This window comes from Ciconia boyciana, chromosome 15 (assembly GCF_034638445.1).
Source record: "Ciconia boyciana chromosome 15, ASM3463844v1, whole genome shotgun sequence".
In the NCBI taxonomy this organism is placed as follows: Eukaryota; Metazoa; Chordata; class Aves; order Ciconiiformes; family Ciconiidae; genus Ciconia; species Ciconia boyciana.
The window spans coordinates 2,641,175-2,656,592 of record NC_132948.1 but is presented as its reverse complement, the minus strand read 5'-3'; the positions used below and the strand labels follow the sequence as shown (position 1 = coordinate 2,656,592).

Here is a 15,418-nt window from a genome sequence, read left to right as displayed (position 1 = left end):
CGTGATTTTAAACAGAGTGACTATTCTGTTTTGCTTTGATTTCAATTTCAAAGAAAAATACTGTTGCAGTGTGAACCTTTGCACATTTTAATGAGCCTTATTCCTCTGCAAGGGAGTCTGACAAAGCTTACAGCTTTATCAGCGTGCAGCAAATCTAAAAGGCTGGCAGGCACCAGGTTAACTCAGGGAAGGCAGCAGTGACTGTCTCTAAAGTAAATATACATTAAAGAGCCTTTAAATTAATTTCAGTTCCATTCGTATCACATGGAGTCTGTAATGCAAGCCCTCCTTCACTAGGAATGCTAAAACTTCAGAGTTAAAGAAAATACTCCTAAGAATAAAACTCCACCAACAGTTTCAGTAATTCAATAATTTATTCATCTAAAAAAGTGTGTAAAAGTATATAGCTCTCATCCACAAGGTATATATGAATGACATTTAAAATGGAAGTCTTTATTATTATTGTTTCTTTTTATCAAAGTCTTTTTTTAGTGTATTGTACCAGCGATATACTGTAGATTTAAAATGAACTTCACATTTTTTTTTTGTTTTCTTTCAAATTGTCGGCTATATATAAAAGAAGCTCACTGCAAAATGCTCAGAGAAAAAAAACAAAAACAAAACCAAAAAGAAATTCAGAACTCCCCAGAAATGTACAGCTTTTACATTTAAAAAAGGTTCTGAAATATACATACAAGCATGCTGGACATTCCCCACCCCCTCCCGCTCCCTTTAGCTCAAACAACTGTAATAATAATTCTGATTTAGGCATGAATTTCCAAAGTTAGAAATTAAAAAAAAAATAAAATAACTTTCTTCACTCTGTAGGAAAGCCAGGGCTTGTACATTTCAGATTAATTCAGTAAAAAACTCACAAGTAAAATAATGCATATTTAAGGGAAATATTATACAGAACTTTTCACACTGAAGTACATAAGATTTTTTTCTTTAAAATCTATTGCCATTCATTTATTTTGCACAAAAACGTATAAATATGTCACCAGCTTCTCTTAACTTAAAAAAATTAAATAAAAGACACCAGATGAAAACTACTCCTTGCTGCCCTTTTTTTATTTTTAATTTTTGCTTAGAACCAGGTTTCTGGGGAAGAAACGCCCCTGGATAAAAACGGCCCATTTAAAAAGAACAAACAAAATAATAATCCAAAGTTCAGATGAGTCCTAGGAACAAATAACCCCCCAATGGTAAAAGATTACAAATGTCTACTTTACATTTTTTCCTCCCCAAGTTAAATTTTTTATACAAGTTTACAATCTTCATCTTTTTATGCTCTTCAAAAGGCCTTGAGAATTTTCTTTTCTGATTAAGAAAAAATAGTACTGCAATATTTTTAAAGTCAATTTTACACTGTACACATTAGATACAAATGGTTTGATATCAGATTTTTTTTTTTTTTTTTTAACCTATACATTGCAAAGAGGATACCCACAAGGGAGGTTTGGTGCAGAGAATGAAATAATCCATTTACAGGTTACTTCTCCGACTTCACCTTCTCATTACACAAGCAATTCTTTTTTTTTTTTATTTTATATAATTTGTTTTAAATGTTACATTATCTCAAGAAAAATACTTTTTAAAATCATAGAATTTCATTTTTTTTAACCAGAACATGAAAGTCTTTTGGAAGAACTTTAAAATTTGTAGTTTTTTCTCCACAGATAGGTAACTAGGTCACACAGCCTGATCAAAGTGCCCGACCCCTCACATAAGGCAGTCCATGCCTGCTGCACAGTGCAACAACAAACATTAGAAAATGGAGTTTAAATATAAACCCCTTGAAGCCTGGAATGAAGGAGTCATAAAAATACTTCAATTAGCCATTAACCTTTAAAATGGCAATCATTTTACTAAACAAAGTAACTTTTCCACCACAGTGGTATAACTTCAAGTACTAATTTAATGATATAATTTTTAAAAATTATTTCTTTGAAATAATATTCCTATAGTCAGAAAAAATACACCAGATTTGTAACTGATTTAGTGTAAACAAAAACCATATTTTTGGATATGTACAGGACGAGTCTGCCCAGAATTAAAGGGCGACTTGGGTTTCAGTAAATAGTTTTCTAGGATCACTAAATTTACTGGAAATATATTTCAATCATAGCTCTACAATAGATTAATTTACCACTTTCCGTTTGCCCTTACCTTGGGCTTTAAAGTATTTTTCCTCCCTACCTCTCACTCACTCTTCTTCCATTAGGTAGTGTTATCCTTCATTAAACACTGGCCATTTCTTGCTTTAACCAGGCTAAATGCAGGTGAGAATTCCTTAAAATACAAGTATATCCTTCCCAGCTTGGACTCTGATTGTTATTAGCTTCACTTTTGATTTCCAGGTCAGAAGAGTGAGAGGTATGTAGATAAATAACCCTACAGTGGAACGGAGCTGGATTTTTAAGATATTCTACTGTTCCTGGTCCTTTATAATTTAATCCCTCCCCTCCCCAAACCTAAAAATAAATAAAGTATCTCCAGACCATTCATATCTACATGGACAGGTAACAAATGCATGCATTCATCCCAATCCACTCTGACAGGAACTCCAGGGAGACAGAAAACTCCAATATGTATACGAGACTACAGCTGTGTGGTTGGTTTTTTTTTTCCTCCTGCAAAGTCCCAGTTTATGACGATCAAACAACAAAATAAGTTTTGGACAACCCAAACTGGTCACTACAAGGTGTTTTTACTTGCAGGGCTGAAACTGCTCTTGGTTGCTTATCAGAGTTCCTAATGCAAAAAGATACTGTAGTCTTCCTTAAAAAAATAAAATATTAAAAAAAATAATCACACTGACCAGTAGTTACTGGGCCACCAAACTAACACTGGCTTGAGGTTATTCTGTGTTCACTGTTCTTGGATGTTCCCAGATTTTGGACTGAAGCTGCCAGAGATGTTAATGGGTAGTTTAGTTTTGAACACTGCAGAATTCACATGTGCTTTTGGAGGAACAGAAGCACAGCACAGGACTGGTCTGAAGAGAAGCAAAATTGTGATCTTTGCAGACTGTGGCACGTTTCTCAGGTTGAGGGGAGAAGAAGCCAGAAGAACAAGTGCTTTTCTATCTATTAAAGTATATTCATGATGGCATTGTACAACTGAGTGAGCACCACAAAGTGGACAGGAAGGCAGGAGCTGCGATCCTGAGTGGCAGGGTTACACGTAAGCCAGGACAGTGCATTGTACTGCTCTAAAACGAACCTGTGGAAGAGAAATGCAGAGAGAAATGAAACTGGAATTGTTGACTCCTTTCCTCCTTGTCTTTTCTAGAAGATTTACTTAAACTTATCTCTGGTTTCTCCTGGAGATACAATGCCACGAGGACTGCCTGGCTGTATTAACACTGGTGGTGTTGGCAAAGTAGGAAACTCACTGAAAAGGTGGGGGAGAAGCACGAATTTTTACTTTTAGTATGTCTGAACTTGAACCAAGCTATATGAATGTAGGCCCTTCCCCGCACACAGTAGAGATTATGGAATCATAATTTAGGTTGGAAGGAACCTCTGGAGCTTTAGTCCACCACCGCATTCAAAGCCTTCAGTCTTGAAGGCTGGAGGTTCCACAGCCTCTCTGGGCAACCTGTGCCCATATTTGATGACGCTTTTTGTGTGATCCTGTATCTAATTAGAACTTCTCATGTTGTAACTTGTGTCGGTTGTATCTCATTCTTTCCCTGTGCATTGCATCATCCTTTTACTCAAAACAAAGACAGCAATACCTCAGGACAGCTGTGATAGCTCAGTCCTCTAAGAGGATGCAAATTCAGATCTTCTAGAATAACACAAACATCACCCATTTTCTTAGATTAGATTATTCTTCAGGTTTCCTGCTGATGCTCTCTACCTGGTTAAAGGTACTGGTGTGTTCCACCCTGCATGCTGTCTCACAAAACAGATCTTTTTTCAGTCCCCACCAGGTGGGATGGAGGCAAACAGTCCTGTAGTTATCTTGTACCATACGATATACAAGCCTGCATTAATTGAGGAAGAATGTCTCCTTTATATTCCAATGCCTAAGATACTGGTATCAGGAGAGTACTTTTATCTCCGTCTATAAATCAGCTTGGTTTGGTGAGTAAAAATAATTATTGACACAGTCCAGGTTAGACCACCAGCTAAACAGAACAATCTTTGGGAGGCAAACCAAGGTATCCTCTTGGTAAGGCAAAGCTGTTAGTTTTCTTGACATAGTTTTGTATAGTAGTATGGAAAACTGATGAAGTAACCCCCAAAGTCCTGCTCTTTAGTGGTGGAGGTAGCAGCTATATGAAGAGCTGCCGACTGCTCTGAGACACATGTGTAGGGCATGGTAGAGTTATAAGCTGTTGATAAAGCTAAGAAATAATTTCGCCAGGTTGAAATTTCAGAGCTCAGTCTCCTTAACCTTAGGGAGGAAATGCAAAACCTAAAAGGTGTTACCTCAAGACATCTGATGTAGTTTTAGAGTCAAGGGGGTGAGGAACTCGCTGAGAATTTCTGGCAGGTAGAAGCTCATCTGTCTGCGCTACAGAGATATGGTGATGTAATGAGGCCTGTGTAATGGAAAAAAAGCATAAATTAACTCTTCATATAGCAAGTACTTCTAAAGATTCACAGTGAACACATACATTCTGAATTGTCTCAGGACAGCACGGAAAGTTGGCAATTCTTTGTTGAACCCACCATGGCCATGTGTATTTCCAAGTTCCATAATGATTACATTTTTGAATAAACTGACTTCTCTTTTTGACTGGAATTAAGGATCTTTAAAAAAGAATGCTGAATCCTGGTCTTAATTTTAGTCAGGGAAGAAGTGATGAGGGGAAACACTTGGGATGTGTCAGTGGTTCTTTTGGTATTTCAGTAACAAACCATTCCGATTCTTCAAACTGCCGGTAGGAGACCCATCACAGAGTGCCACACAGAGGTGGGGTGTCCGCCAAGAACACTCAGTACAGCCGTCGTCCTGCTCTCCGCTCCTACGCTTTCTCGATCTGTCTCATCCTTCTCTGGAGCGAGGCTTGTGCATTAGTTTATACAGGACTAGGAAAGGGATTTCATATTGATCATGTGCTGGGGGTAGAGCAACCATGTAAGCCTTTCAAGTGGGTAGCCTAATACACCACACAGCCTGCCGAGGCAAAACCTCTAATTTATACTCCTCCAATTATGGCAAGCACATTAGAGGTGAAATACTTTAGCTCAAAAATACTTAATCCAAATCAGACAAAGGTGACTTGAATCTGTATGCCCCACATGCCATACAAGTTTCCTAATTGCAGCGCTGTGCAGCATAAAGGAGACAGCACCACCTGCTCACTGAATGGTGAACAAGTTACTGCATGAATTCAGCCCCTCGCTTTTATTAAAAATTGTCCAAACTCAAACAGTATGTTCCAAGTCAAATTAAACATTTAATTCAGCCTAGATCTGAGAGAGCAATTGTGTTGGGCTGGGGGGTGGTGGTGCAGGAAAGGGTGGTGGCTCCTTCTCTCTAGTACAAATCTAGTATGAGCTTATGGAAGGAATTCATAAAGTTGCCTGGAGCTCTGCTGACTATGTTTTTACTGCTGGAACTGAAACATAGTCTTTGGATTACTCATTCACAAAAAAAAGGTAGTTTTAAGTTTAGCATAAAACTTCATCTCTAGCTCCTAAAACATGGTGGTTCATTTTTCATATTATTTTGAGATCTCCATTCTGTAGGTAGGTAGTATGTGGAAGTTTCCGTACTTCAGGGAAATCTATCCATGAGGAATGCAGAGCGTAGGGAATAAGGGTCAGTACGTAGCTGGCGGAGGTGCTATACTGACTATAAAGCCTGCCATGCTGACCGCAAGTCATTGTTAACATCAGTCCTAAAATTGCTTTTTTTGCATGAGGGAAGAATTGAGAAATACTGAACACCTTTACTCTGATAATTGCCTAACAGACATGGATGAGAGAATTATTTAAGAGACTTGCAAAAATGTTTAGTATTTGTCAGTTAAGCTGGGAATGGATAAAGTAAGTGGTACCATCTTTATTGTTCTATATGTCGTTTGCTCGAATAGTTATGTGATGCTATTCAAGGCATCTTTCCATGCTCATTAGTTCACATTTTTTTGATTCATTCAAGTAAGAAGCTGCACGACACTCTACAGGGATGAGGGAATCTCTAGCAGTTGAACCAATTCTGCTGTATACATCTTGCAAGCACTTGTGATTCTGGGGTGGAAGGTATCAGGTTCACTCTGACACTACAGACTCCACTGTGCAACTTCTACAACTAGTGAAATACAAATGGATAGTAAATGCTCTATCTGGAGGTGCTACTCTCCTTTCTAACTTTAATCTCTGTGTCATAACTGGATTACGGCAGAATAGAAGGTATGTCCCTCCTGTCTTAGGCTGACTGAAAAGGAAAACTGGGACACTTCTGTAACACCAGATACAGCTTTGATGATTCTGTATTTAGAAGCTGCCAAACTACACCATTTTCAGGTAAGGGCTTTAGGAAGAGAGAATTAAGCGTTAATAGCCAGCTATATTAAATAAATTTAAACCTAAAATTGTATTTCCGTTTCCAGTATTGTCACAGTTGTGGTAACAGGCAAAGCCAACATTTTCAAAGAAAATTCACAGGCTATAAATACAATTCTTCTTTTTCCCCTGTGAAAGGATACCAAGACAGACCTTCAGGAAGAGGGGACACTGGTTTTGTGCCTGAGGACAGGATGACCAGAACCACTGCGGAAGATTCTCAGCTTTGGCAGTTGATACGAAGTATCCAAGAGCAAGAGGTTGCTGCTTCAGTTCTTCAGGGGCTTCTCTGGAAAGGAGACGTTCCCCTTGGCTCTGAAAGAAGAGTTGGAAAGGCAGGCTTGTTGGTTTATGTCATTACATCCCACTCCAGTAACATTAACTTTGTTTACTAACCACTCAGTCTTTAATCCATTTCTGTCTTGTTATTAATGAGCTATTCTTTAGTCATTCATGAATCTTTGTCAAAGTTGCCTAATCCCTTCCTTTTTCCCCTGTAGTTGGGTTCTCCAGGCTTATGTTCCAGAATCACTTCAGATTGCCAAGCAGCAATGTTAACCTCCTAAATTGACCCGAGTACATGTGGAATTTGATGCTACCAAGTAACTTAGAGGTACTAGGCTCCGGCTACAAATCTGAACAACTTCCTGTGTGCATGCAGAGAGTAGACCAGTGTTGAATTTAAGTTTAGAAAGCCTCACAGGCTTTCCTGATACATATCAAAACCAGCAGTTTGCACTGCAGATCTTCCTGATTTCAGCTAGCAGAAGGATGCGTTACACACTCAAATATGGAAGAACAGAGAATATCTGCATCTTTCTAAGCTTCGTTGTGCTTGCTTTCTCAGTTAGTTACATTGGTAGCTTAGCAAAAAATGCTGCACTTGCTATTCCTTGCTATGGACACTTGGACAGAAGTTACTATGCTTTGTTTATAGTTGTACTACCAAGCAGAGGTGAAGTGTGGGGAAAAAGAAACGGCTGTCCTTATATGTCCTTATAAACTCATCTCCTTATATATGGACCGAAGAGTTATTTGGAGAGGAGAGAGTTAAACAATGAGAAATTGGCTGTAAAACTAATTCCATCAGACTTTGAGTCGCTGCCTGTCAGCATATATGTTTGTGATTTTATTTTTGTAGAGTAAAACCTAGATGAACCTTCCACACCCGAGGCTGTTGGACAGGAATGCTTTGTGTGAGCTTGCTTACCTCATCCTGTGTGTGTGTATATACACATATCCTTACCTATCATGAACCACGTTACCAAACCTACAAGGGTCTCCTTTACGCATCAGAAAGGGCAACTGCCATGGCATTCTAGAGTACATTCCTATTTTAAATGCATTTGGTTTTTTTGAAACACCCTTTATTATGTTGCTTTTACTTTTATTTCATAGAGGAAAAACCCAAAAGATGCCTGCAAAGTATTTCAGCTTGCAACTTATCCCAGAAGAACTGGGACAGCAGTTCATTTAATCCATAAACATCTTTTAAGTCAATAGGCTGAAAAACCCAACTGATTCCACTGCACAGAAACTGGCTTAATCACAAAGCCTTCACTGCTAGTCCTTTGAGCAGGTCTCTCTCCAACTGTAATATCTTGATCAGGAATCAAAGTAAGTTAAACACTCCATAAAGCCTGGAGAAGGCTGCAGCTCACCTGGCACTCAGAAAGCCTAACAGCAAACCTTGAAACTGGCTGCTGAGCAATCAGGACTTACACTGCTAAACTGCAGCAATCAATTATGGGTTACACGGACGAAGGCTTGACCTTCCCCGACCCATGAGGTAATGATCACACGCTGTTGCTTTTTTAAAACCAAAAATTACACATCAATTACTAGGCCCTTGTTAACGGTTAAACTGAATTACTCTGACAGGTTCATCTAGAAATGGCTTGTCCAGGTCTCTAAGCTCTTTGGTCATTAACCTTTCAGTGCTGTTCTTAAGCCACTTGCATGGAGCTCCATTGAGAATAAGTTTTGTAAATGCATTTCTAAAAGTGGTAAGGAACAGAGATTGTTGAATGGACTAAGTAAGAGAGAGAAATTGTAATGAGTGATGAGTCGTGATTTATGGCTGGAGGGTTTAGTAACAGAATTTAAAACTTTTAATGTGCCCACATACCAGTTTGAAATAACCAAGTGACAGTAGTGTGCAATTATTTAGTCTTTGAAAAGTGGGTTGGAGTATTAACATAAGGTAAGGTGGTTGTGTACTGAGATTGCAAAATAAATTATTAGCATTTTTGTGGCTGATGCAGAAGTAATTTTTCACTTGGAGACTGTATTAAGCTGACCACTGAAGCATTTTGGCAGAGGTTGCAAGGAAAATACAGGCAGGACTTTTTCCTTCCAGGTGGTGAAACTAACACCATTGAGTTAGTCATTTTCAGGGAGTGAGAATTCTTTTCTTAAGATATGTTATTTACATTTAGAAAAACGCACCACTTTGTTAGAGGGTGAATGAGTAGCATCCTTCACGGGCAAATACCCTGTACGTATACCTAGCTGTACGTATACCTCCTCTAAGTATCTATTCTGTGCTTCCTTTCATACCCGATTTATAGTTTCTCTTGATGAGACTGTTTAAAGCCACCAGCGATAGACACAGATACCGATCCAGTTACTTAAATTATTACCGATCACTAAACCAGAACTTTTAAATGCATGGGGTTGTCTGTTTCTTATATAAAAGTTAGCCTGTTTCGTTAATAAAATACTGTATTATTTAGTAAAGAAATAATATGCTACTGCTTTAAACGTACTATTTCTAGAATTAAAGTTCTCCACAGGAAATTAGAAAGCATCAAACTTCTACATACTTGTGATGGAAACCATTTTAAGAGTACAGCTAAGTCTCTTACACAATTAAATGTATGAGTAAAAGAGTTCCACCAAACATGATCCAAATTATGCTAAAGCTGATTCAAAAAAATACCTTGAATTACCAAAAATAATTTGCATTTTAAGTAATCACTGGTGTTGGAACCAACTTTATAAAAGCCACTTCAAACAAAAATAACTTACAAACACTACGTGCTCTGGGCTAATTTTTACTAAGAAAACAACATTTGCATAAACATCCAGCACCTGCAGAGTTTCTACGGGTAGGGCTTTTATTATTAGGAAAATTATCTCCCTTCTTGCCTCCCCTAGAAATTCATGTGAACAGAGCTGTCATAGCTTCCTTCCTTTCAAAGACTCGTCACTTTGTGCCAGGGACATTCCATATGATTTTCCAGAAAAAAAATGGATGAGTGCAGATTGAATTTATACAGGGTCATTAGATATGGCTCTGCCACACAAAAATAAAGCTTCTGTCTCCTCCTTCTCTCTTCCTCTCAGTTATCTTGTACACTAACAATTAACTTCAGGGATGTAAATAGTCAAGGTGGAGGCGTCTTCTGCAATAGTATTTAACCAGCACCTTCAATTTTAACGTTAATTTCTGCTTGCTGTTAACCTAATTATGTTGGAGAATCTACAGGAAAAAAAGATTTTTTGGAGGATTTGGGTCTTTTTTGTGTTTTATTTTAAGTAGTATATGCCCTAAAGAGCTACAGCCTTACCCTACTATGCTGGAAGTGAGATCCCACTCCAATGCCAGATGGTGATCCAGGGGAAGGAACTGGGGAGGAATTTGGTGAAGAGTGAAGATTCCCTGTTATTAAAATTCTAATGTCATTGTCCATGTCATCTGGGAATGGGAGGTCAAACATGTCATCTGAAAAGGAAAAGAAAGAAAAATAATTTCCAATGTGCTGTACTCATTTTTGTCACAAGACTTTTGTAATTTATTACCATTTCCTTTAATTTATTATCATTCCTTTTTTTTTTTTACATACTCTTGAGACAGATGAAAGCAGAGATAAACACTTTACCGTTTAATCCTTCTTAGTACCTTTGACTGCAACTGCACAGACTTGAAAGGAAAAGTTGGCAGACATATATTAAAATCATGACTTTTAACGATGGTCATAGAGTGAACAAAAATCCTGTCGTACCAGCTTAATAAAAATCCAAATTGAACTTTGTAACAGAAAAAATGACACCTCTCTGCAGTTGGTCACAGAAATCCATTAACAAAATACTTGAAATACATTAAGTAAACCTACGTACGTTACTCTCAGCAGGTGCTGCTCTTCAGGCTTCTAGTGCTACACACCAGTGCTTTGGCACAGTTGCTCAAAATGTTCTGGGAGCAGCCCTAGCACCTTCAAGGAAATCGCTCACAGAATCAGTGAGGGCAGCAAGGCCTGCTCCACACTCACATGCAATGTACCTTCATGGTTATTTCAAATACTGCACCAGGATTTCCTACAACGCAGCTTTTAAGATTTTACTTTCATCTCAGAAATTCAATACAGTTGTATTATCATAACTTGCTATTTTAATTTGTTTATGTTAATACCTGGGAAGGGCATAAAGATACAGTGAAAACGTGTTTGCATTCTATGAGAAGTACGTTCCCTTACTCAGGCATTTGAAACACAGGTTACGATACCACGAGTAATCTACATGATGGAAAGCTAAGACATTATAATAAACACAGAGCAAAAAATTACAAGCATCACAATATGGTTTATAGGGTTTTTTCCCTTATCCAGATTTCTCAGCAGGCAAAGACATTTAAACAGCATAATGACATTTAAAGTACATTTTAGGGGACAGAAAGGGACAGTGGGAGCTGTCTGAACTAACTGGATTAATTGGAATTGCAGCCCAATTTATACTAAAACACATGGAGCCCTAAACAAGAGTCATGCATTTCTCCATATTATAATAAACAATTTATCTTGAAAAAGAAGAATTTACTCCACATGAAAACGGAAAAGAATGTGTGTGTCTTGAACGAATATCACCTGAAGTCCTAGTGTTGAAATAGGCAGGTGGTTGTTTTTCTTCATCCTCTGAAGAGAAATACTGGATTGCAAGAGCAATGAATTAACTTAGTTTATTAACTTCTGTCCTACAAGCTCAGTAAGCAAAACAGAACTAATGTCATGCTCTGCTTAGCCTCCAAAGCATAAATGAGATGGCTAATAGCATAGGAAGCAGTTTAATCATTAAGTAGAACAGAGTTAAGAAAATTAAATTTAACACCATTTTGGAAAACGCCAGTTCTTGTACCTGATTCTAATTAGCATCCGAAGCACTAAAGGGCAGGTTAATGCAGGTTAAATATTTGTCAGCACAGCATTCAGACAGGATTCTGGGGCCTTGAAAGGACAGCTGCTTAAGTATTAAGAGGGGTAACTTCCCTTCTGTGAGGCCCACTGAAATTCCAGGAGGAACAGATCAAAGCAGACTCTTTCATTAAAAATAGTGGGCCTTTCTTCCTCTCTATACTGTAACTTCCCTCTTCATAAAATACTTCTATTGTAAATGTTTGTAATTACTCTTGGTTTAAATTATTTTACAATCATTTTTAAGGATTTATAGCAAAACAGTTAGGAAAATACTTACTTGATAGAAAGTATTAACCAGAGCCTTGCTGACACAAGCTATAGGGTTAAATATGCTTGAAAAAGCACACTGCCAACATAAAGAATTCTCAGGTTCATCCATTTTTCCTACTCTACAGGAAGATTAAAATTCTAAACCGAGTCCCTTCTTCCTCACATGTTTTGTACACAACAGGACATAAAGCGAACCACTACTATAAAAATCAAGTTGGCCTGATCAAGTCACAACAAGAAAAAGCATTCTGCAGTCTGTGCCATTTCACATATTGATTGGTCAGTATCACTTCTGGAATAAATCCATACGATTATCTGAAAACTTCAGACAAACATAGTATATTAGCCTGTAACTCTAAAGTATAGTGTTGTTCTCTTTAAATTACATTAGGGTGGTACGGGGTCCGTGGGAGAACGTCGGTCCACTCAGTTTTTATTCATGACTGGTATAGCTCTGCTGATGTTCTGATAGGCCACTGAGCCGTCGCAAGTATTTCACCTCTCACACCAGACACGTGCATACTCACCATTAGTAGGGCTGAATCCATCCTCATTGGGGTAATTTGCTGGTGCTACCTGGATAGTAGCAGAGGTTGGGAAAACCAGGATGTGTGTACAGGAGGCATCCTGAGGGGTGTTCAGCTGAGATGACTGCAGATTCAGCGCAGTACTCCGGCCAAACACTGATCCCATAGTGACAGCATCTTCCAGAACAGAAGCAATGACAGAGACATTAATTTGCATCATCTTCAAAATATATGTTCTGTGCTCAATTAATTTCTAATCTGGGTTTGCAAGCTAATACTAGTGTTTAAAGGTTCTTATATGAAAAAGAATAAATTACTAGAAGAGCTTGAAATTAAGATCACAAGTTGTAGATAATGTTTAGCTATGTGAATGCCCATACAATGCCCCACCTTTCCTTTCATTTTGCTGCCCCTTAATCGAAGGTTAACTTGTTACATGAGCAAGTTAAATTTATTTTTGATGCAGGCATCTGTATAATTATGCAATATACCCCACTTTGGTTGACATGAAAAAAGCATAACTTGCCATCTATTTTCTCACGTTACAAAAACTCTGCTTTGAAAATTATTCAGCTTGATGAGTAATTTTCAAGCTCGTTTAATTCTGTTCCATGTAGTAATCTTTTATTTCTAAACTAAGGATATGCCACCACGCTTACGTAATACATCAAGTAAGTAAAGGGAATCTCAAAATTTAATTTTATTTCAGCTTAACTCTGTGGACTGCTGCTTATAACAGAACTCTCTAAATAACTTACGCATATGAAAAGGTAAGTAGGTTTATCCTTATTCCCACTTCCAAAGATTCCTACGCTACACTGTCGACTCTTACAGTGTCTGCAGCCTTCCTTGCGTGAGAACATCTACAACATCACATTTCAGCTGATGAGAACTGGTCTACCTGAAAACATGACCTCTCCAAGGAAAGGGCCATCAGTTTGGCAGTGGCATACAGTAATCTTTTCCCCTAGGAGCCTACACTCCCAGCGTAGCATCTCTTCATGGTATTTTTGGGAATTCTGCTGTCTCAACCTATTTTCTATCACATTTAGCCATGCTAGTCAAGGTCTTCTTGTTCGACTCAAAAGTCTCCCCAAATTAATGTGCTTATGTGATAAGCGTGATAAAAGGTGAAAAGTTTTGTTGGCATTTAAGTAGTTGGATAAAATTTACCTGGCATCACAACAAATGACCCCTGTGGCTCCATGGCAACTAAGCAGGCACTGAGGATAGAAGGAGAGTCTGCTGATGAGATGCCACACATGCGGCACACCTCCTTTAGTTGTTTGCTGATTGTCTGCAGGGAACATTCCCCAAGGAGGATACTCCAGTCTGAAATGAAGGAACATCGTGATAGAACAGAATGGAGTTCTGAAATAGCCAGCACTCGCTTGAAAATGGCAAAATATTAATGACGCTTTGCGTTTCTTTAACGCTGTACTATTCTGGACTGCCTCCCCATGTAAACAAGGTGTACGCAAGCAGTTACGGCTAAGTATTCTATTCTGTGGTAGTCTGTTGGTCTTCCCGTGAGCTAACTGCATTACTCTGGCGAATCACTGAAGATGATGTGTTTCTTTAAGAATGAGTCTTTCATTCTCCCTGTAAGGTAGAGGAGGTACTTATCTGATGTGAAACAGGGCAACATACAAGGATGCTTTTTTAAAGATTTTTAAAATGTTTTTTATTTACATAAAAATATTTTCCTGAACTGCACTGATTCTTTTTTCAAAAAGGACATCTGTTTTCACCTAACATGCTGCAGAATTGGAATACTTGAAACGTAAGCAAAGACATATGAATTCACACACTCGACATCAGAGAAATTTTGTTAAACTTTGTTATGAATAAAATACACTAAATAAAGCAAATTTCAGTGGAGGTGCAGATATACATTCAAGAAACTACTTTCAGCCATTTAAATTACATTATGTGTCCAAAAGGAGGGAGGGAGTTGCTGATTAAATTCTTAATCTGTTTTCCTGCCTTCGTTCCATTTAACTCCTCTGTGTGGGATGGATACCAAATTCCCCTACCAGGGCAGGCAGCAGCTCTTCTTCCCTGCACGTTGTGTATGGAAGAAGGCATCTAATTACTGCTTTTTCCCCCCCAGAGTACTTCTTTGTGCTTTCAGACTGAATTGTTATTTATTGTGCACTGTTTTTCAATTTTTTTTACCCATCTCATGAAATACAGAATCTCTTACAATAAGCTAACCAGAGGAATTCACGTCTCCTTCAGTTATTAATGTGAAAGGACATACACTCATGAAATATCTTTATCCTCCCGTCTAATTTATCTTCATGTTCCAACTCGGGAGATGGGAGAAGACTGAGAGCACCCTCTCAGAATCCCATTTTCTTCCAATTAGTTACCAAACAAACCCTGAATAGTGGCCACAGCCATTAGAAATGGAAGAAAACATGATGAATGCATGTATTTAAATTAGTGAGAGGAATCACTGCTGAAGTGAAGCAAGGCAGTCCCTACCCTTGTTGGATTAAGGCACCTATACCTAAAACACTCCAGAGCTCCCTTTAAGTTCCCACAGAGCTGTTAGGAATGCTCAATCTTGGGAACTCTTTGCAGGCTGCAGAGGGTACCTTATTGCTGCTTAACACTGATTTATCAAGTTAGTTTTGTATACCACAGGAGAATTTTTTTTTTTTCCCCAGTAGCTTTTTTTGCAAGAATTTTTTGTTTGTTTAGTTTAAGTTTAGGAATCAGAACTGAATCCTTTTTCTGTTTCTGTGACAGGATTAACTGTTGTTCAGATCTTTTTCTAATGTGTGATGAAACCCATGACTTCCACTTGGAAATACACTGTGCAAATACTAGTTAATCTACACAACATCTACAAGACATGAGGGAGTAATGTCAAACCCAGTGTACAAACAAGCAAATT

At 38.2% G+C, this 15,418-nt stretch overlaps 1 protein-coding gene across 2 annotated transcripts in view; it reads right to left on the bottom strand.

Annotated features, from left to right (window-relative positions):
- Positions 1-364: 364 nt before the first annotated feature.
- Positions 365-15,418, bottom strand: part of MED13L (mediator complex subunit 13L) — a 209,956-nt gene continuing 194,902 nt past the window's right edge. For both annotated transcript variants that reach the window (XM_072879743.1, XM_072879742.1), the window contains 6 exons: positions 13,687-13,845; positions 12,514-12,690; positions 10,097-10,251; positions 6,678-6,839; positions 4,443-4,555; positions 365-3,225 (listed from right to left, as the gene is read on the bottom strand). In XM_072879743.1, coding sequence (XP_072735844.1) covers positions 3,093-3,225; positions 4,443-4,555; positions 6,678-6,839; positions 10,097-10,251; positions 12,514-12,690; positions 13,687-13,845 — 899 coding nt within the window. In that variant the 3' untranslated portion in view covers positions 365-3,092. The remainder of the gene's footprint in view (positions 3,226-4,442; positions 4,556-6,677; positions 6,840-10,096; positions 10,252-12,513; positions 12,691-13,686; positions 13,846-15,418) is intronic.